The sequence below is a fragment of the Armigeres subalbatus genome, chromosome 1, assembly GCF_024139115.2.
Source record: "Armigeres subalbatus isolate Guangzhou_Male chromosome 1, GZ_Asu_2, whole genome shotgun sequence".
Classification (NCBI taxonomy): Eukaryota; Metazoa; Arthropoda; class Insecta; order Diptera; family Culicidae; genus Armigeres; species Armigeres subalbatus.
This window is the reverse complement of record NC_085139.1, coordinates 103,414,652-103,437,257: the sequence shown is the minus strand read 5'-3', so window position 1 is coordinate 103,437,257 and position 22,606 is coordinate 103,414,652. Positions and strand designations below refer to the sequence as shown.

Here is a 22,606-nt window from a genome sequence, read left to right as displayed (position 1 = left end):
GAGCATCATCGGACACTAATTAGCGTCACACGGTGTGTTCATATTTCAAAATGATGTGCGACAACGTTCCGAAGATAAAACCCATCCTGAGTATGGACCCTGTAGATAGTCCCAGTTTATGGTGGAATCTAAGGAATATGTACTTCTGAGTAGTACTGACGGTAAGAAGTTAGGGATTTATTGTTCAACATCGTTAAAGTTATTGATGGGGCGCACCACATTATTGCTCATTGTGTGGATCTTGAGTGTGTTACAGTTTATGAGGAGTGTTTCGAGAACTGCACAATGGTCAAACAAATACAAATTTGTCCAAAAATATGTAATTTATTAATTTTCGTTGTTTCACAGTTTCCACATTCATTCTATCAAAAACAAAGAAGCAGAAATTAAACGAGCTCATTACTTATTTGTGAGCAATGTTTTTTGCGCTTGTGCTTGGTGATCGGAGGTTCAATCCTAGACAAAACTGGATTCTTTCCTACTTTGAATCTTAATTTATGTTTTATCTGTACCAACATTTCCATTGCATTGCAAATTTTCGAGCACTATTCTAATGCGAATTAATATCAATCTGAAGTAGAATAAGTAAAACAAAGCCGCATGGTTCCTAAACAGTGTTTTATCTATGTTTGATAGCGGTATATAAGCTTTAGGTTACGGAACTAAACTGTTATAAAAATCAATCGAAAACAGTCTACTGGGAAAAGGCATGTTTCATATTCATATTCAAATGATTAAGCATAGAGCCAAATTGTGTTTATGCTTTTTTTTGCCTTTCTCGTATATTTAATTTATGCCTTCTGTGCTCGCGGATCTATCCATTATGCGTTGTTGTGCGAACAGGTTGTATTGTACGTATAGAACGCCACGAATAAAGGCGGCGCGCGGTTGTTGGTTGGGTGGAAGATTTGTTTATTTTCGAATCTATCCACGCGTCGGCTCCTCGTTTTCGCTTTCGCGCTTCACGTCGAATAATTGGACTATTCAAACCAGAGCGCAGAGGGTGTGTCGGGTGCACTAAAACAGGAAGCCGAAGATATTCCCAGATGGTGCTACGGTGAGGAAAGATAATTTTGAGTGTTGATGGACGGATGCATGGTTTTTCGTTCGGATTATATGAGGAATTAAACTTTGAGCTTCATTCTGCTGGCATATTCACATTATATTATTGGTATGACTTCTAGGAGATTCATTTCATATTGATTTTTGGATTATTTGATTGCGTATACCAAACCAGTTAAAGAAAACACGACTATGATGTTTGTTATATCCTGAGTGGCATAGCGCATCATATTCGAAACGAGTTGACCATGTGCACTGTTGTACAAAACTGCTATCTAGTCGAGATGCACAATGAGGTTGTTCTGGTTTAGGAGAACTGAGTCCTCGTGCTGAGTACGGAATGTGGTTTTGGAATGTTCGACGAATCTGGCGAGTAAGGCGTTGCTATTTTACAATGATTATGGTGATAGTTAAAAACTTATTTAGACAAACACAATAATTCAATCGTTACAATATGAGATACAGCCCAAAAAATCAATAATAATTTTCGCTCATTTCTCCGACGCCATCTCCGCCTATGTAGATCTAATGTCAACCTTTTAGGAAATTCATGCACAGTGGCATTTCCCATGGAAATGTACGGACATTTTATGTCCCGTAAATATGCAGAAGGTGAAGATTGCTGATATATTGTCGGGCCGCCACCAAACCGGACCGCGCGATTGAGTCACGACAATTCGAATTATATCATCATTAGTGCTTATCATGCATGCATGAATGTACTATCATACGCACTAATCTAAATAATTTGTGACATCTGATTTCTCCAGATATTTTAATTTCGTTCAAAAAAAAATTTCCGATTTTCTACCATACACGGAATACATAAAAAAAATAGAATTAGAGGCGAAAGTACAGATTTGATAGTTCCGTTAGGATACGGCCGGTATGAATAATGTCTTGGAGGGACTCGAACCCTCAACCTGCTACTTTTTAGATAGGCGTGATAACCCCTACACAACAAGACCACTTAAAAGTCACGTTTGCAGAAAACCCATCAGAATCCGAGTACCAACCTCCACCGCGGTTAGCTCTTTTTAGCAAATTGAATATCTTTCGGATGCTTGATTTGTCCAATCTTCACATGTGTTTTACTGTTGTATATCCACAATCTATAACTATTTGATAATCTAGCGCTGTAAAAGATCTGGTAGATAAATGAAAGTGCCATCGATGATGTAAACACCTATCGCCAAATAAGTAGACGATAACATTTTTATTTACTGCAAAAACATGATGGAAGATTTGGAAAATTTATCAAAATGTTAAAGAGCTGGACCCATATCTATGTCAGAAGAAAACGCTTGTTTGGAATGAAAAGAGAAAATTAAGTTAAAAAACCGACAACAATAAAAATACTCCAGTACCGGTAATTTTATTCTGAGTCTTAAAAACTAGGTTAGTTTGGGGAACCGAAACACTCGCAGTTGAGTCGAAGTTGGGGATTACATTTTTTACAATAGGATGGGAAGGGATTCATATGAATTATGACGGTATGAGCTATAATAAAATCGGACGTAAGTTTGCACGGCTTTTGGATAGCCCTCACCTGTCTCCAATCATCCGGAACAATATTCTCCTCTTGAAAAGGGTCAGTCCATGTCACCTCTGAAAGCGACATGTTTGCTTAACAGGAACCGAATGCGGACACACTTTCTTAGTGAAATCACCGAGGATGCGTTACCCATTTGACAGGAGAAATTATTACAACGCTAGAATTAACTTCTAAAACAAAAAGTTAATTTATTGAAACATAAAGTGAGATTATAGTAGTTATTGCAAAATAATTTACTAAATCGTTATGATCATTCATGTAGGGATGGCATTATTGTATGGAGTCTAATTTTATTAGCTAGAGGCATTTATTACTGGTTTCCCCAGTTTGCACAATCCTCAGAATTATCCCGAGGTATTGGATGATATTGAGTTAATGAGGTTTTAGGCATGTCTAGTTGATATTAGTCAAAGTCAGTTTTCAGGTCTAAATCAGCTAATGTCGAGTGAAGTAATGGTATTGTAGATCCAGGCTTGAAATGTGTACCAGATTATTTTAAAATTAATCCTAGAGGATTCCTGGAGAAGCTCCCAAAATAATTTCTAGTGAATTTTGTAGAGGAATTCTAAAATAGTTCCTGTAGGAAATTCTAAAATAGTTCCAAAAAGAATCTCCGAATTAATTCTTTTAAAAAAATCTGATTGAATTCATGAAGGGATTAAAAAAAACTGAATAAATTTTCGAAACGAATTCGTAAAGTAATTTCTGGAAGAATATTTTAAAGAATGTCCAATGGTATTTTTGAAGGAATTTTTAAAAGAATCTCCGAAGGAGTTTCCTGAATATATTTTCAAGCAACTCCTAAAGGAATTAAGGAAGGAACTCGAAATAGGACTTGCGAAGAAATTCATAATTTTTTACAGAATTCCTTCGGAAATTGCTTCAGGAACTGCGGCAATTCCCGGAGGGATTTCTTCAAAACATTATCCCGAAATGAATCCAGTAATTCCTTCGAAAATTCTTCCAGGAATTCTGTCGGAATTTCCCTTAGACATTAGCTCAATACTTTCACATCGTATTCTTTCTTTAATTTCTTTCAAGAACATCCGGACCCCCTTCGGAAATTCCTTGAGCAACACTTTTAGAAATCTTCCCAGGACTTTCTCAAAAAATCTAGAACAAAAGTGATGAGTGTTTCCGAGAAATTCTTTAAAATGTAGTCTAATGCGTTAATTGTTTGTGAATGGCAGGTAAAACTCGTCTCGTAGGTTTTCCCAGTACTTTAGCAACTGCAGTAGAACAGGGCATGATTAGCCTCCACCACCCTATAAGACCGCATCCAACCACTCACAATAATCCTCAAACCCAACACCAGAATGCCAGAAGTATCTTCGTTAAGTAGCCATTAAGGGGTGGCGTAATTGGGTCGATGCTATGAGACGAGGTCACTGACTTGAAAAAGGAGGTTAAGACCCTGGGATGCGGTCTCTATTCTAAAGTATTTTGTAGCGAACGGATGTTACAAAGTTACCAAAGTTGAAGAGTAGAGAGGAAGTACTTGGGACAAGAGAAGGTGTTGAGGACAACCCCACGGTTTTTACGTTGAAAACCCCAGCAAGAACCGCCGTAATTCCCTGGTTCCGTAGTCGGCCCAATCCGGAATTGTTTCCGCTGATAGCCGATCGCCCTTCTTATTGGTCGAAGCAAGAAGCGAGAAAGATCTCCAAGCCACCCAGCGATACCACCGGTAGGCCCGCACAGCCACAGAAGGAAGGAAGGAAGAAGAGGAAGGAAAGAGTGGTGCAGTGCTGCGAGGAAGGCCAGGGCTCTAAAGACAGGTTAAGTAGCTGGGATTTCTTTGAAAAATCATCCGGAGACAACTTTGAAAATAAATCTAAAAATCATTTTTAAATGCCTCTTCAATGTTTCTTAGAAAACAATGAATTTTAAGAATTACTTCAGAATCTACCTAATGAGTTCCTTCTGAATTCAAAACGTCTTCCTGTAATTTTTTAGGAAATTCTTCGAATCATTCATTTAGAAATATATTCACGAATTCCTTTTAAACATTATCTGGAAAAACCTTCCGAAACTTCTTTAGAAAGATCTACGGAAAATATTTTGGAAATTCTTTCGGATATTCTTTAAAAAGTCCTTTGGAGATTCGTTCTGGAATTGCTTTACAAATTCCTTCGGAAAATTATTAAGGTTTTGAAAATTCGCTCAAGAATTTCTCCGTTGCTTTAGATTTTTTTTAGGAATTCATTTAAGAGTTCATTCAGGAACTCCACCAGAAATCCCTATGGAAATTCTTTCGCAAATACCTTAGGAAATATCTTCAGAAATTTCTGTTAGCGTCGAACTTAATTTCTAAATTAAAAAAAGTCGTTGATAAAAATTTAAAAAAATCAGGATTTTCTAAAAAGTCCTCCAGAAATTCGTTTAGAACTTTCTTCAGAAAATATTTCAGATCTTTCTGCAAGAAATTACTTTGCATATTCCTCAGTTTTTTCAGCAACTCTCTCAAAAATTTCTTCGGAAATTCCTCTGGAATTTTCTTCAGAATTTCCAGAATTTCTTTAAACATTTCTCAGGAAATTCCTTTAGAATGTTTTTCGGTAATACCAGCGAAAAATGCTTCGGAGAATTCTTTTGATTTTTTAGGCATTCCTTTGGGAAATAGTTTGGAAATGCCGTTTGGAATTTCTTGGCATATACCTTTAGGAAATCTTTGACTTTTTCGTTGAAAATTCCATAAAAAAATCCTTCAAATATTTTGTTGAAAATTCCTTCAAGTAAGTATTAAAATTTCTGGAAAAATACATCCAACAAATATCATATAGAATTCAGCTATTTTGTATGATTTAATTGAATAAAAGAATTCCTACAGGAATCTCTGAAAAAAAATATCAAAGGAATTTCCGATGAAAAAATCACAAAATTCTCCAGACTTTTATTCAGGAACTTCTTTAAAAGTTCCATCGAAATTTCGAATAAATTTTTTAAAAATTACCGTGATATCAGCTTTTTTTTTTCAGAATAAGGTTTTCGTATATTCAATTTGTCGAGTCACGTGCCCCATCACGCTCTAGTTTGAATCCACTAAAGATCGCGGATACTCAATAAATAAAACAAACGGTGCAACGAAAAGCAAGCCTTGTGTTTCCAGTGCCTCTTAGCCTCTTATTTCCTGTACTTTATATAGAAATAAAATGACGAATACAATTCGGGTCATACTTCTTAGCAACGAACAAGTTTATAGAAATTGTTCACAAGAAAAGCTGTTTCACACTGCTAGCTGAGCATTATATTTATTTAAAAAAATCGCCCATAAAGTACATGATAGTACAACATTTATGTAGTGTAGAATAAGGATGATTACTCATGCTTCGATATAACGTACAATTCGATATAACGTACAAACTTGAAATCGATATGTACGTTATATCGAAGTTTACCTGTAACTTTTGTTGCCAGCATCAAATCGTTTAGCAACAACGACGATATTTTTCCTTGTTAAATTGCCTATGTTGCTAACGTATTCATACATTTTTAGAGCTTAATGGGCAATGATGGGGAACGGTTTTTCACAATAGTTACTGTTTTCATAGTAATTTTCATATAAGCTTCAAACTGCTTGTGCTCAGTCAAATTACATCCAAATTAGCTAAAAATTTAGGACGATTATCAAAATAGCAAATGCCATCGTTTAAGCATAGGGGAGCAAATAAGTTGCCCTAATCTAGATATTGTATTGCAAAAGATCGTTTTTTCGTTCCAATACTGTCTGGTAGGTCTGATTACTACACAGTAATGTCGTGGAATTTTAAGCTGTCGTTTAGTCTGATGGAGAGTAATTGAATCACCAGAACGTTTAATCTATTATGTCTGGATCGACTCACTTTCACGAAATGGATATTCTCGAGTGGCTAACGAAATAGGATCTCACTCTTCAGACCGAAGTTCGATTCCCCATGTTGATACCATTTTTTTATTTTTCAATAAAAATGTGAACAAAGAAATTACAGCACGTGTAAAGTTAAAAGAACCTATAACTTATTGTTGTTTAATACGGAGGTGAATTTTTACATCTACTTGAACGGAGATTTATTGTTTGTGCTAATCACCGCGCGTTTATTAATTAATTAATCCGCTAGATTGGCTTTTCTCGGTAATATCACCGAGAAAAGCCAATCTAGCGGATTAATTAATTGAACGGAGATTTACAGGTTTTATTCGAACTGTGTAGCTCTACAAAAATTTTATCAAATTTTAAAAAGTTTATGTTTTATCCGGAGGAATTCCTGAAGAAATTTCCGGAGGAATTCCTGAGGGAACTTCCGGAGGAATTCCTGAAGGAACTTCCAGAGGAATTCCTGAAGGAACTTCCGGAGGAATTCCCGAAAGAACCTCCGGAGGAATTCCTGAAGGAACTTCCGGAGGAATTCCCGAAGGAACTTCCGGAGGAATTCCAGAAGGAACTTCTGGAGGAATTCTTGAAGGAACTTCCGGCGAAATTCCTGAATGAACTTCCGGAGGTATTCCTGAAGAAACTTCCAGAGGAATTCCTGAAGGAACTTTCGGAGGAATTCCTGAAGGAACTTCCGGAGGTATTCCTGGAGGAACTTCCGGAGGAATTCCTGGAGGAACTTCCGGAGGAATTCCTGGAGAAACTTCCGGAGGAATTCCTGGAGGAACTTCCGGAGGAATTCCTGGAGGAACTTCCGGAGGAATTCCTGGAGGAACTTCCGGAGGAATTCCTGGAGGAACTTCCGGAGGAATTCCTGGAGGAACTTCCGGAGGAATTCCTGGAGGAACTTCCGGAGGAATTTCTGGAGGAACTTCCGGAGGAATTCCTGGAGGAACTTCCGGAGGAATTCCTGGAGGAACTTCCGGAGGAATTCCTGGAGGAACTTCCGGAGGAATTCCTGGAGGAACTTCCGGAGGAATTCCTGGAGGAACTTCCGGAGGAATTCCTGGAGGAACTTCCGGAGGAATTCCTGGAGGAACTTCCGGAGGAATTCCTGGAGGAACTTCCGGAGGAATTCCTGGAGGAACTTCCGGAGGAACTTCCGGAGGAATTCCTGGAGGAACTTCCGGAGGAATTCCTGGAGGAACTTCCGGAGGAATTCCTGGAGGAACTTCCGGAGGAATTCCTGGAGGAACTTCGGAGGAATTCCTGGAGGAACTTCCGTGGGAATTCCTGGAGGAACTTCGGAGGAATTCCTGGAGGAACTTCCGGAGGAATTCCTGGAGGAACTTCCGGAGGAATTTCTGGAGGAACTTCCGGAGGAATTCCTGGAGGAACTTCCGGAGGAATTCCTGGAGGAACTTCCGGAGGAATTCCTGGAGGAACTTCCGGAGGAATTCCTGGAGGAACTTCCGGAGGAATTCCTGGAGGAACTTCGGAGGCATTCCTGAAGGAAATCCGGAGGAATTTCTGGAGAAATTTCCGGAGGAATTCCTGGAGGAACTTCCGGAGGAATTTCTGGAGGAACTTTCGGAGGAATTTCTGGAGGAACTTCCGGAGGAATTCCTGGAGGAACTTCCGGAGGAATTCCTGGAGGAACTTCCGGAGGAATTCCTGGAGGAACTTCCGGAGGAATTCCTGGAGGAACTTCCGGAGGAATTCCTGGAGGAACTTCCGGAGGAATTCCTGGAGGAACTTCCGGAGGAACTTCCGGAGGAATTCCTGGAGGAACTTCCGGAGGAATTCCTGGAGGAACTTCCGGAGGAATTCCTGGAGGAACCTCCGGAGGAATTCCTGGAGGAACTTCCGGAGGAATTCCTGGAGGAACTTCCGGAGGAATTCCTGGAGGAACTTCCGGAGGAATTCCTGGAGAAACTTCCGGAGGAATTCCTGGAGGAACTTCCGGAGGAATTCCTGGAGGAACTTCCGGAGGAATTCCTGGAGGAACTTCTGGAGGAATTCCAGGAGGAACTTCTGGAGGAATTCCTGGAGGAACTTCTGGAGGAATTCCTGGAGGAACTTCCGGAGGAATTCCTGGAGAAACTTCTGGAGGAATTCCTGGAGGAACTTCCGGAGGAATTCCTGGAGGAACTTCCGGAGGAATTCCTGGAGGAACTTCCGGAGGAATTCCTGGAGGAACTTCCGGAGGAATTCCTGGAGGAACTTCCGGAGGAATTCCTGGAGGAACTTCCGGAGGAATTCCTGGAGGAACTTCCGGAGGAATTCCTGGAGGAACTTCCGGAGGAATTCCTGGAGGAACTTCCGGAGGAATTCCTGGAGGAACTTCCGGAGGAATTCCTGGAGGAACTTCCGGAGGAATTCCTGGAGGAACTTCCGGAGGAATTCCTGGAGGAACTTCCGGAGGAATTCCTGGAGGAACTTCGGAGGAATTCCTGGAGGAACTTCCGGAGGAATTCCTGGAGGAACTTCCGGAGGAATTCCTGGAGGAACTTCCGGAGGAATTCCTGGAGGAACTTCCGGAGGAATTCCTGGAGGAACTTCCGGAGGAATTCCTGGAGGAACTTCCGGAGGAATTCCTGGAGGAACTTCCGGAGGAATTCCTGGAGGAACTTCGGAGGAATTCCTGGAGGAACTTCCGGAGGAATTCCTGGAGGAACTTCCGGAGGAATTCCTGGAGGAACTTCCGGAGGAATTCCTGGAGGAATCTTCGGAGGAATTCCTGGAGGAACTTCCGGAGGAATTCCTGGAGGAACTTCCGGAGGAATTCCTGGAGGAACTTCCGGAGGAATTCCTGGAGGAACTTCCGGAGGAATTCCTGGAGGAACTTCCGGAGGAATTCCTGGAGGAACCTCCGGAGGAATTCCTGGAGGAACTTCCGGAGGAATTCCTGGAGGAACTTCCGGAGGAATTCCTGGAGGAACTTTCGGAGGAATTCCTGGAGGAACTTCCGGAGGAATTCCTGGAGGAACTTCCGGAGGAATTCCTGGAGGAACTTTCGGAGGAATTCCTGGAGGAACTTCCGGAGGAATTCCTGGAGGAACTTCCGGAGGAATTCCTGGAGGAACTTCCGGAGGAATTCCTGGAGGAACTTCCGGAGGAATTCCTGGAGGAACTTCCGGAGGAATTCCTGGAGGAACTTCCGGAGGAATTCCGAAATCGCCGAATTCCGAAATCGCCGAATTCCGAAATCGCCGAAATGTACTCCAGTGTACTTGTTATGCAAAATCATGAAGTTTGACGTGCCGCAAGGTTGATTCCAGGAGTAAACGAAAATTGGCCACTTCCCCAAGGGAACCAGGCCCTGCTTCTTTCGGGTACATCCCGGAGGGTGGTCAATTCGATCGAAAATCGCCGAAATGTACTCCAGTGTACTTGTTTTGCAAAATCATGAAGTTTGACATGTCGCACGATGGATTTCGAAGTCGATTTTCGGTCGAAGTCGATCTCCCCGGAATATATCCGCAACCATGGCCATTACACAAAAAATGACCTCGGTTCTTAAAACTATAGGAATTTTGTGATCGATTCCAGAAGATTGCTTGAAAATCCGTTAGAAATTGGCTGAGCTGCGTGGTTTTGAATTTTGAGTTTTGTCGTAAAATGGGGGTTGGCGACGTACGTGCTATAACTTTGGCCCTAGTTGGTCTTATGCCGATATTTGTAAACCAATGGAAAGCTAGACAAAAAACCAACAACAAAGAAATTATATTGATTTCGACGATTTGGGAAATTTTATTGACAATTTCGCAAATTTGGCATTTTTGGACATTTCAATTTTGTGATTCAGTTGTTGGCACCCTGGAAAACTCGGCCGAAAATAAACAAGAAAGAATGAAAACCACCTAGATTTAAAGAAAATGAATAAATTGTTTATTCTAATAGCCAGGAGGCACTAAAAAATTCAGATTAATCCACCTAGCAGTGATGATGCCTTTCTCGTGCATTAGGGAGGATATTGAAAACAATCCCGCATAATTACAAACTGTACATGAATATTTTCCCGTGCGGTCGACAACAGTATCCTTTACTGTTGACAACTGTAAATGAACAATCTCATATAAAGTTTTAACAGTTTGCGGTACGGTTATTTGACAAATAACAATATGTTGAATGGGTTGTTAAGTTATATCACCATAAAAAATCGTCTGTTTTCGCGTGCAAAATTTTCGCTCAACAGTATGATAAAATGTTGACATATAATGCAGGAAATAAAGAACATTTTAGAGACAGAATGTTATATGTTGACATTTAGTGATGATGTCGAGCAGTTATGGTTGAATCGATCGAAAAGTATTCGATAACCGCAACGTAAACTGTGAAGCTATATCTTTCATCGTAATAATGGTTCTGACCATATAACATGTTGTTTTTTATTATGCGGGATCACATAAAAAAGATTAAAATTGCACTTTAATTAAATGGATTTCATTGTTTACATTGATTTACATATATTGCATTAAAAAACCCTGATTAATCACCCTAGCGGTAATGGTGCCTTTCTTATTCATTTTAAAAAAATATTATTTTGGCCATAACTTTTGATCCCATAGTCCGATTTGACCAATATTCAACAGAAAGCAATAAGACGTCGAATGCAACTTGTTGCAAGCTAATCGGTCAACGTTTAGCTCCAAAAAGCATATGTACAATAACTAGACATGACGAATATATAAAAATAATAATTAAACTCATTATTTCTATCAATTATGTCTAAGGAATTATGAAAAAATGCTTGAAAACGACACTAAAAATAAGTTAGGAGACCACTACTGCAGCATTGATTGAGTTATTAAAATGAGGGTGCCCACAACCAAATTCCGCAGCCTTTTTGGAATCTGAAGAAAAAAAAATCGCTCTCAAATTTTGATGGCAATCATTATTGATCCTCAAAATAGATTGAATTTACTGTACTGCCGTAATCCGAACCTCCTCCCCTACCTATTACACGGCGGTGTATTTTCAATGCTTGCGCTTACTTGGCTCCGGGGTGCACTATTATGACAGATTGAATTAACATTTAAAAAATTCAAACATCCATCTATATTAATTGCACTTACTGAATGAGTTTTATTTAGGTGCTATAAATTGTGAAAAATAAAAAAACAGACTTTTTGCCGAAAGTGTGGTACAATTCCGCATTCCTTTCGACATGTACATTTGTGTCACCGGCAATGGGTACGTGAGTACATCGTGTTTTGAACATTCTTTGTAGATCTCGTCTAGATGCTCATAGAAATCGTCCTTCAGATCATCGGGTTGTCGTTGACGAATGGTCTATGTTTATTCATTGCCATCCGAATCACAAATAAATACAATTTCTAACTGTATTAGTCTAATTGAGACTTTTATTCAATAGGGTAACGGTACCAATAGTGGAGACTAGAGGTATTAGTAGATCCTCAGAAGAAATTTTTTTTTTTTAAATTGATAATTATGGAAAATTTACTACTTTATTATTTTAGTCAATAGATAAACTAATAAATTTGCTAACAAAAATGAGATAGATGTCATTTAGCATCAACAATTACCAAACATTTCTTGCACCACTATGGGTCCACTGTTCCATTAGTGGCGGTAAAAATTAATGTTTATTCCTATAGTGGTGCTATCCATTGGTTTCCTATGAGACTCGCCACTATTGGTACAGTCGCACCACTATAGGTGCAAGGAAGTCAATTTTGTTAAGGAAAATCATTGTTTTCATTAGTTATTCAAGCGAAATCTTAAGGTAAGTTGCATTTAACAGGATATTTAAAGAACGACGCATCAACTGAAACCATCGTAAAGCCTATAAATATGACAAATCTCATTAAAACCCCACTACATCCACTATTGGTGCTACCTCCACTAAGGGTACGGTTACCCTAGATATCTCAACCCAATCAAATAAAGTTTTGCCATATATTACTAATTGATCAGAACAACTCATTAACGAACAAGTATCCATTTCAGTTTGTTGATACTGCCACGAGAGCATAATTTATGGCAGTTTTCAAACCACTTTATGGCTCCTAACGATTTCCATTCTTCAATCTGGCTGTCGGCACGTTAGTAGTGAAGAAATCTCACTCTGCTACTTGAGACGACCGTACGTCATTAGAGTGTTCCGAAATAAGTCATCGTTTCAAAAATCGTTTGGCATCATCCTAAGATGAATAACATCCAGCTTTCGACGTTCAATAAAGTCGACTTGCAGGTGACATTTTTAGAGATCGAACAAATTTCGTTTCCCATCTGTTTTAAGGAGGGAGAAATTCTAGCGATCTGTCTTTCAACCGCATGCCGCCATCATTATCGGTTCATGAAGACATTTTCGAATACTCAAACCATCAGCCTCTTTCAACTAAAAGGGGCCAAATGATCATTCCAAAATTTTGTAAACATTTATCTACCACTGAAAATCCCCTACGCAACGGACTTCTGCTTTGCAAGCGCAACAACAACATCGAGGTTGGATACTGGGCCAGTCTCATTAACCGGCCGACACAGCAGGTCGATCGGTTGAGTGGGCCAAATTCCTTTGCGGCTCATCAGCGCGGAATGTAATTAATCTGCTGCTTTGCAGTGCGATGTCCATAAAACACCAGGCGGCTCCAGCTGTCCGCGGAGAATGTGAATCTGATCATATTGGAGGAAAAAAAGTATTGGAAACTACAATCGCTCTAGCTTTCGGCTGTGTTAGGCTTTGTAAGGGTGTTATTATACAGAGAAAAACAGACATTTGTTCGATAAGTCTGGCTTAGCTAATGGATATTTTATACCACGATGAATTGGTGAACCTGAGATGGGAAATTAGCTGTTTTACTTTTTCAATTTTAATTATTAATGCGTTTTTAAAAAACAAGACATCAGCTTGTATGTGCATTCGCTGTGAATCTATTGGATAAATTAGAATATGTGGGGAATTTATTTAAAATCCAGCTGAATGTAGAAACTTTAAGCGAAATGTTCCACTAACAACACTCCGACCAGTTTTCCAATGCTATTTACCTTAGAATATAATAAGTGCCCAGTTAATTAAGGGTCTTCAATGTTTTGAAAAATTTATCAAAATATTGCTGATACTTCCACCTGAACCAAAAATAGCTCGGAACGTTTCCAAACCTTACTCAAGCAGTTTCAACAACATATAAACGAATTTCTCTTTCAATTATAGTTAATACCGAATGATGTGACCAAAACCGTCGTTCGAATCTGTCGGACAATAACCATGGATATAGTATTTCTAGTTGATATCGGTTTGCATTTAATTTGAATCGATCGCTCGGGAGGAACGATAAAAATAAGTTTTCACACTAATCCGATATTCCTTGTGCCAAAAAATCCAGTCAATGCCAATGCTTGCTATAAATACTTTTACAAATCTATGAATGGACGGTTTTCAAGCGAAATAAATCTCGACATTGAGAATTTCATAGCAAATAAACATAATCAATGAAATATAAATCCATTGTATACGTATCATACACATATCAATTACGAATTGCTAAATACTTCATATACTAATAGACCTCCCATTGCCATTTAAATCTTCCACAGCCGAAGTCAAGATGCCCAGCGGAGAAGTAGACAAGCCCGTCATCGATGACAACCACGACGGAACCGTGTCGATCCGGTACGACCCGAAGGAGGAAGGCATCCACGAGCTGGCCGTCAAGTACAATGGCGAACACGTCCAGGGTTCTCCCTTCAAGTTCCACGTCGATTCCATCTCCAGCGGTTACGTGACGGCGTACGGTCCCGGGCTGACCCATGGCGTCACCGGTGAACCCGCTCAGTTCACCATCTCCACCAAGGGTGCCGGTGCCGGCGGTCTGCAGATGGCCGTAGAAGGTCCCAGCAAGGCAGATGTAAGTGGAACCCCACCCGTCCCCGCATTATAATTCTGTATTCCAATTTCTCCTCTTCCCAGCAGATCACCTACCACGACAACAAAGACGGAACCGTTTCGGTATCCTACCTGCCAACAGCCCCCGGCGAGTACAAGATCACCGTCCGCTTCGGTGACAAGCACATCAAGGGTTCGCCGTACTTCGCCAAAATCACTGGCGAAGGTCGTAAGCGTAACCAAATCTCTGTCGGCTCCTGCTCGGAAGTCACCCTGCCCGGTGTGATTTCCGATCAGGATCTGCGTTCGCTCAACGCTTCCATCCAGGCACCTTCGGGACTGGAGGAGCCGTGCTTCCTGAAGCGCATGCCCACCGGCAACATTGGTATCTCGTTCACGCCTCGTGAAATTGGAGAACACACCGTGTCGGTCAAGCGACTCGGAAAGCACATCGCCAACTCGCCTTTCAAGGTGAATGTGAGCGAAAGGGAAGTCGGTGATGCCAAGAAGGTTATCGTCACCGGAAGTACTCTGCAGGAAGGTAAAACGCATACCGAAAATGTCTTCTCCGTGGATACCCGAAACGCTGGCTACGGTGGTTTGTCGCTGTCTATTGAAGGACCTAGCAAGGCCGAAATTCAGTACACCGACAAGGACGACGGCACCCTCAACATCTCCTACAAACCAAGTGAACCGGGCTACTACATTGTCAATCTGAAGTTCGCCGATCACCACGTCAATGGATCGCCATTCACCGTCAAGGTGTCCGGTGAAGGCACCAACCGACAACGTGAGAAGATTCAACGGCAACGCGAAGCAGTTCCCGTCACCGAAGTTGGCAGTCAATGCAAGCTCACATTCAAGATGCCAGGAATCACCTCGTTCGATCTTTCCGCCACTGTCACTTCACCCGGCGGCGTCTCCGAGGATGCCGAAATTCAGGAAATCGAAGATGGCCTCTACGCGGTACACTTCGTGCCAAAGGAGCTCGGCGTGCACACCGTTTCAGTCAAGTACAAGCAGATCCATATTCCTGGTATGTTGACTCCGCCCCGAATAGTGAAAACGCGTTCTGTTTTTACAAATGTGTTTTGTTTTTGCTTTAGGATCTCCATTCCAGTTCACCGTCGGTCCGCTGAAGGATACCGGTGCCCATTTGGTGAAGGCCGGTGGACCAGGTCTGGAGCACGGCGAACAGGGAGTGCCGTGCGAGTTCAACGTGTGGACCCGCGAAGCCGGTGGCGGCACCCTTGCCATCTCCGTCGAAGGCCCCAGCAAAGCCGATATCGAGTTCAAGGACCGGAAGGACGGCTCGTGCGATGTTTCGTACGTCGTCAGCGAACCAGGTTTGTTCTTTTTATCTTTTCGCGATGACATATACTCGAGTGTTCTATGTTCTGGCTTTCTACTTTTTTTAGGTTTATTCTAGACCTTTAACAATGTATTGTTATTCAGGTCTGTAGAATTAAATACAATTTATTGAATAATATGACATTTGAGCACTGTTGCATTTCTATGTTCTGGGCTGCTAGCTTGTACGCCTCCTTTCTGTACCTCTTCATCGCTGATCGTGCACTTCTCTGTGTGCCTCCTCATTTCATTTATTTAGTTTACATCTAAACAGATAACACTGAATCAACAATTTGACGCCACAATAAACGGTTCGAGGCGGCATCTCTCCATCCTCGAATGCGCCCTATGCTCGCCAAATCGTTTTGCACCTGGTCAGCCCACCTCGCTCGCTGCGCCGTCTCGTACCTGCCGGATCGGAAGCGAACACCATCCTGTCCAGCATTCTTGCAACACGTCCTGCCCATCGTACCCTTCCGGCTTTAGCTACCTTCTGGATACTGGGTTCGCCGTAGAGCTGGGCAAGCTCGCGGTTCATTCTTCGCCGCCACACACCGTCTTCTTGCACACCGCCAAAGATGGTCCTAAGCACCCGTCTCTCGAATACTCAGAGTGCTTGCAAGTCCTCCTCGAGCGTTGTCCATGTTTCATGTCCGTAGAGGACTACCGGTCTTATTAGCGTCTTGTACATGACACATTTGGTGCGGTGGCGAATCTTTTTTGACCGCAGTTTCTCCTGGAGCCCGTAGTAGGCCCGACTTCCACAGATGATGCGCCTTCGTATTTCACGACTAACATTGTTATCAGCCGTTATCAAGGATCCAAGGTAGACGATCTCCTCGACCACCTCGAAGGTATCCCCGTCTATCGTAGCACTGCTTCCCAGGCGGGCCCTGTCGCGCTCGGTTCCGCCAACAAGCATGTACTTTGTCTTCGACGCATTCACCACCAGTCCAACTTTTGTTGCTTCACGTTTCAGGCGGGTGTACAGTTCTGCCACCTTTGCAAATATTCGGCCGACAATGTCCATGCCATCCACGAGACAAATAAATTGACTGGATCTGTTGAAAATCGTACCCTGGATGTTACATCCGGCTCTCCGCATGACACCTTCTAGCGCAATGTTGAACAACAGGCACGAAAGTCCATCACCTTGTCTTAGTCCTCGGCGCGATTCTGGTAAGCTTCCCAGGGAAGCTGTTATCGTCCATAATTTTCCAAAGCTCTACGTGGTCTATACCGTCGTATGCCGCCTTATGCTGCGTTGGGACCTGGTATTCACGGCATTTTTGATTTGCCGTACAGTAAAGATCTGGTCCGTTGTCGAGCGGCCGTCAACGAAGCAATCAAGCCTGCTTGATTCCCACGAAATCACTAATGGTGACAGACGTCGGAAGATGCTCTGGGAATGGGATATCACTTTGTAGGCGGCATTAAGGTGATCGCTCGAAAGTTTTTTTTTTGTCTTTATTAGCGAGACTTTCAGCCCTAGGCTAGCTCGTCTCGTAAGCTCGAAAGTTCTCACACTTCAGCTTGTCGCCTTCCTTCCACTCCTCCGGTAGCTGTTCAGTTTCCCAGATTCTGACTATCAGTTTGTGCAGCCAAGAGGCTAGCTTTTCCGGGTCCATCTTGATGAGCTCAGCTCCGATACCATCCTTACCAGCTGCTTTATTGGTCTTTAGCTGTTGGATGGCATCCTCAACTTCCCTTAAGGTGGAGGCTGGTTGGCTTCCATCGTCCGCTGAACTGACGTAGTCATCTCCTCCGCTGCCTTGATTTTCAGCGTCATTTCGAGCTGTACTCTCAGCGTCATTTAAATGTTCCTCGTAGTGCAGCTTCCACCTTTCGATCACCACACGTTCGTCCGTCAAGATGCTCCCATCCTTATCCCTGCACATTTCGGTTTGCGGCATGAAGCCTTTGCGGGATGCGTTGAGCGGCTGATAGAACTTGCATGTTTCTTGAGAGCGGCGCAGCTGTTCCATCTCCTCGCACTTCGCTTCTTCCAGGCGGCGTTTCTTCTCCAGAAAAAAGGCGGGTCTGCTGTCTCTGCTTTCGTGTATAACGTTCCACGTTCTGCCGGGTACCTTGCTGCAGAGCGACCGCCCGCGCTGGGTCCTCCTCCTCCAGAATCTGTCTGCACTCTTCGCCGAACCAATCGTTCCGTCGTATCGATATTACACTATGCAATATATTTTAGAATATGTATTCTCTGGTACGATGCTCTTGTTTTTTCGATGCGTCTTTTTAGATGTTGATAAAATATGACTTCCAAAACTGTTTGATTTTGATGGGCTGGCCGTTGAGAAATATTCCATTTAGGTTCGTTGGTTTTCTGCTTTTTGGACTTCTTTGATACATTTTATTGATACACATTTTTCTGCCGAGATTTGAAATCCTGTTTTCTGTTCCCACTGGTGAATTTTGTCTAGTGCTTCTTGTATCTGTTTCTCCACGATGTTTGCATTGATTCCCGTTGCTAGAAGAATAACGTCGTCTGCGTATATGAGTACTGTGACCTCTTTAGCATTTGATCCATTTCCTTGGTTATGTTTTCCATCAGGGCTTTCATTTCGCTAGTTAATTGCTTATATTGATCTTGTCGCTCTCTTTTTCGTCTCGTTCTTTTGAAGCTTTTTTGAATGATTCTTCCCTCTAGAGCTTGCTGACGTTTGATCATCTTTCTCTTGTACGTGCACAGAATGGATAGGATTTGTTTTCATCGGGAAATGCTTCGGAAGCGTTTCCCGATGAAAACAAATCCTATCCCCTCTGTGCGCGTTCAAGGGAAAGATGATTAACGTCAGCAAGCCTTCTTGTCTAGATCGTCCTCTAATTTTAGTTCAATCATCCGGCAGAGGTTTCTCTGTCGGTGCCATTCGGTGGCCCATGCGGCTGGAGTCTTCTGTTTCAGCCATAGCTTTGCATCAGGACTGGGACTTTTCGGCTCAGGAAACTGCTGTTGCATCCATGGTTGGCCAGAGTGTCTGCGAGTTCATTGCCACGGATACTGGAGTGTTCGGGTACCCATATGAGGGTGACGCGACGTCACTGTCGGCAATGGCCTCCACCGCCTGGATCCACGGATGTTCATTATTTGGGGAAACTAGTGCTGTCGATGCGCTCGCAATGTCGGACACTACAAGCGTGTGTTTTGTCCTGGGGATTGCTACGGCTTCGAAAATAGCCGCAGTTTCCGCTGAGTAGACGGAGCACTGATCCGGTAGTCGGTAGGACTCTTCTGTCAGGTCAAGGGAGATACCTTTCCGTTGGCTTTGAACCCAAACCGAATATTGTATTCAGAATACTTTTCCTCGATTCGGTTGAGGAACAGGGCTTGGGCTTGGTCTGGGTTCGGCTTCCTTTTCAGATGCTTTTTCATGTGGAGGTCAATATTCGGTCCGCTTTCTTGCCAGTCTATCTTGGGAAGGTTCTTGCTTCGAATTTCTTGTAAGGCTTGATTCGCCCTTTTTCGGAGTGTGCCGCGGTTGTCGTTGGCTTTGATTCGTTTGAGGTAGCTGATGGGTTTACGGCATAATGCTGTTGTGGCCTTGAAAAGGAAAAGAAGTACGCCGGCTTCGGTACATCCTTCGGCTACATCCGCCAGGGTGGAGGTCAGGTGGCCGGAAACCAGTCTGGTTTCACGGTTGTAGACCGGGGCGAGTGTTTTGATCACTTTAGCAAACTTCATCGATGTCAATTCCAGCCCGTAAAGAAGGCGACTGGTGATGACTGCATCAGTTACTCAGATTCGCGTTGGACGATCGCTCCTGGTTCTTCTTCGGGATATTGGCTTCACCATGTTGATTCTGTCTTTACAGGCTTCATGGGTCCGCTTGAGATGTTCGTCGAAGGAGAGGCGTCTGTCCGCCTAGCAGTTTCACGCTGTTTTTTGTCGGTACGGAGATGCCATCCAATAGAATGGGTCGGTTGGAAAATCGGTGGGGTGATGCGCAAACGTGGGTACGTACACATTTGTTGGTAGCCATAACAAATCCAGCGGATTGGGCCCATCTGGCTGCTCTACTGATCACGGCCTGGATTTTTCTTTTTAACATTTTGGGGTGCTTGCCGATCGCGATCAGAAGGATGTCGTCGGCGTAGACGATGATGAAGATGTCTTTAGATAGATTGGCAATCACCTCCTCCATAGCTATCAGAAACAAGGTAACTGCAATTACCGATCCTTCATGGTTTTAGATGTTGTTCCTTCAAGTTGTACTCGGAACGAGCAATTGATTAGAAAGTTCTTTTCACCCATTCTACAGTTCAGGGCATTCAGGAAGGCGATTTTCCGTTTGGTGGAAGGTTTTGGAGCATGGGGTAACCAAGATTATCGGGTCTAGCGAATTTCCCCTTCTTCAGCGTATTCTCCAGTTCGGCCAGAGAGAATCGTTGGATGAGGTTTGATCCGACATCTGAAGGGACTTTGAAGGTGAGGATTTCGCCTGCGGGGTTGGAGTGTTTTCTTCGGAATCCACTCCTGGTACTCCTGGTACGATGATAGACGACAGAAGTGATCGGTTAGGGCGTCTGCCACGATTGCCGGGTCCCGCTGCATGCTACCGTCTACGGATAGTGTGTTGCTATTAGCGCGTCTTTTACCTAAGAAGCTGTTCACGCGCCTCCACAGCTCGGTACTTGATTGCACCCTTGATATTCCATCAAGAAATTCGATCCAAGATTTTTCTTTTGCATCACGGATGGTTTGCTGGCACTCGTTCCTGGCCGTTTGCTACTCCGTCCGAATGTCGGCTAGGGCGGGGTGGTCCGGGCTTACCGAGTCTTTCTTTGGCTTTCTGAAGTGCACAAAGTGCTTTCCTCTAAGGCTTGACTACCTTTTTGGTCTCTTCGTTCCACCAGTGCAGTGGACTGACTTGCGGCCGGGGTTTGTACTGGTTTTTGGGATGGTTTTGGTGGTAGCTCGGAGGATGGCCTCCGAGAGTTCGATGGTCGTTGGTGTTTGTACGAGCTACGGCCCTGCAGCGTGGATGGCAGGTTGTTTGGCGTTGAGCTTCTGGGACCCGCAATCGGCAGAGATGGGGGAGGTGACGGGGCAAAATGGTGGTCGTCGGAGGTGTGCTCCCCCAGAGCTCTTCTGGAGGCAAGTTCCTCGCCGCTAACGTTTTCTGGTGTCAAAACCGGTGTGAAGTGTACACATGATGGTCCAGGCAGGATGATGGCGTTGGGGCCAAATCTCCGCATGTGGAACTTGTCGACGCTTTCGGTCCCAGTGGTTGGTAGGTATCCTGGACAGGGATGACGTCGGAGCATCGGGGGTTGTCCGCCAGGGAGTGGTGTAACGTTCGCACTAACGGGGCCGCGGCTACTCGGACGTCCGTCTGCGGCTTGAACACCACTCTCTTGTACGTGGGTTCGGGAGATGCTTTGTGCGTGGAGTGTTTAGATTCATGATCTGAGCAATTTGTACTCTTGTACACTGCTCGTATGTGAGGCTCAGTTTGCACATTTCTTTTGCTGGGATCGTTGGTAGGGTAGGGATTGAAGAGGATAGTGGAAAGAAGTCTTCGTCGCTCCGTCGATCACTTACTTGGTTACCTTTGTTTGAATTCATCCTTTACCGCTAGGGACTCCTGGAGTGTCGTCACTGTTTCGGTAAGAGTCACCACCTTATTCATTAGGTCTTCGATGGTATCCGAACAGAACAACCTAAGTAACCAAAAGTTCCTTTAAGAGTACGTTTTTCGCTTAAGCAGCTCAGTGAAGCTGATTAAGCGGAACTTTTGGTTACTTGGGAAGTGAGGCATAAATGGTTACAGCAACTTGATTGTGACTGAATCTGGTCACATATAAGTTGCAGTATCTTTTATGGAACATGCGTGCTGCTAGAGTACCGTTTTTTAGGTTTTCTCGATACGATTCCCGACTCCGATTTGCTTTGCTGTTTGAAGTTGACCAATCTTCTTTTTTAGGTCCGGGATTTCCTGGTCCTTCCTTGAAACAGTCACTTTTGCAAAAAAAAACCAGCCTGGCCGGATCCGGAGCATGTCTCGACCTCATTTCGGGCTTGGGGGTACGAGATGCCTCGGTCGACTTTGATTCGCTGAACCTCAACCTTCTTCAGGTAGAACGGGTACTTACGACTTGATATGGGATGGTCGTTGGTTCTGCAGAGTCTGCACGCTTGCTGATCTGTGCAGCTCTGGCGAGGTGCTGTGGCGTTGTCATTCGTGTTCATGGCGTCTTCTAACGACTGGTGCTTCCCACAGTTGCCGCAGACTTGCTGCTTGCGCATCGCTTCCTTGTGTGGGCGAAGTCCCAACAGCGGGAGCATAGCATCGGGTTGGGGTAATCATGCCGGGTTCGGCATCGGGACCATCAAAAATGGACGTAGTCAAGGGCCACCGTACCTGAAAAGGTAAGGATAATCGTCGGAGTGTTGATAAGTTTACCTTCTGCTGTTCGTCGCTTGATGCGGAAAAGTTCCTTCGCGCTCTGGTCTTGTAGTTCTGCTAGCAGGTAGTCGTTTGGCAAATCAACAGCGTCGAAGCACAAGACCACACACTTTGAAACGTTCAGGTGCAGGTGCTCGACGACGGAGACCGGCGTACCGTCGTTCAGTTTGTTCATACCGCGAAGCTTCCGGAAATGCGCGCTACTGCGTACTTTGAGTGCGTATGAAGCGCCGCGGTTTTCTTTATTCGCTCCGTCGATGGTACCGCCCAGAAAGGCCTCAACGGAACATCGGATCAAGAACGGATTGCTTGGTAGAAGCTTGTCGATGCCTTGTAGTCGCAGGATCTGTAGAGGATCTGAAGACCAGAAAAGTAGAGAAAAAAAGAAACCCTCAGGTCGATGACATACTGACGCGTGTGCATCCGCGATCGCGTCCAAGACAAAATAATTCCTCTTGATGATATTCTGCTTTGCGAGTGCACACGCGTCAGTATGTCATCGGCCTCAGTCGAGCAAAGCTAAA

At 43.6% G+C, this 22,606-nt stretch overlaps 1 protein-coding gene across 12 annotated transcripts in view; it reads left to right on the top strand.

Annotated features, from left to right (window-relative positions):
- Window positions 1–22,606, top strand: part of LOC134203753 (filamin-A) — a 352,847-nt gene that overhangs the window by 327,557 nt on the left and 2,684 nt on the right. For 7 of the 12 annotated variants that reach the window (XM_062678633.1, XM_062678643.1, XM_062678623.1 and 4 more), the window contains 3 exons: window positions 14,028–14,338; window positions 14,401–15,352; window positions 15,423–15,662. In XM_062678633.1, the coding sequence (XP_062534617.1) occupies window positions 14,028–14,338; window positions 14,401–15,352; window positions 15,423–15,662 (1,503 nt within the window). The remainder of the gene's footprint in view (window positions 1–14,027; window positions 14,339–14,400; window positions 15,353–15,422; window positions 15,663–22,606) is intronic. The other 5 variants (XM_062678622.1, XM_062678627.1, XM_062678654.1 and 2 more) reach the window with 1 other exon arrangement.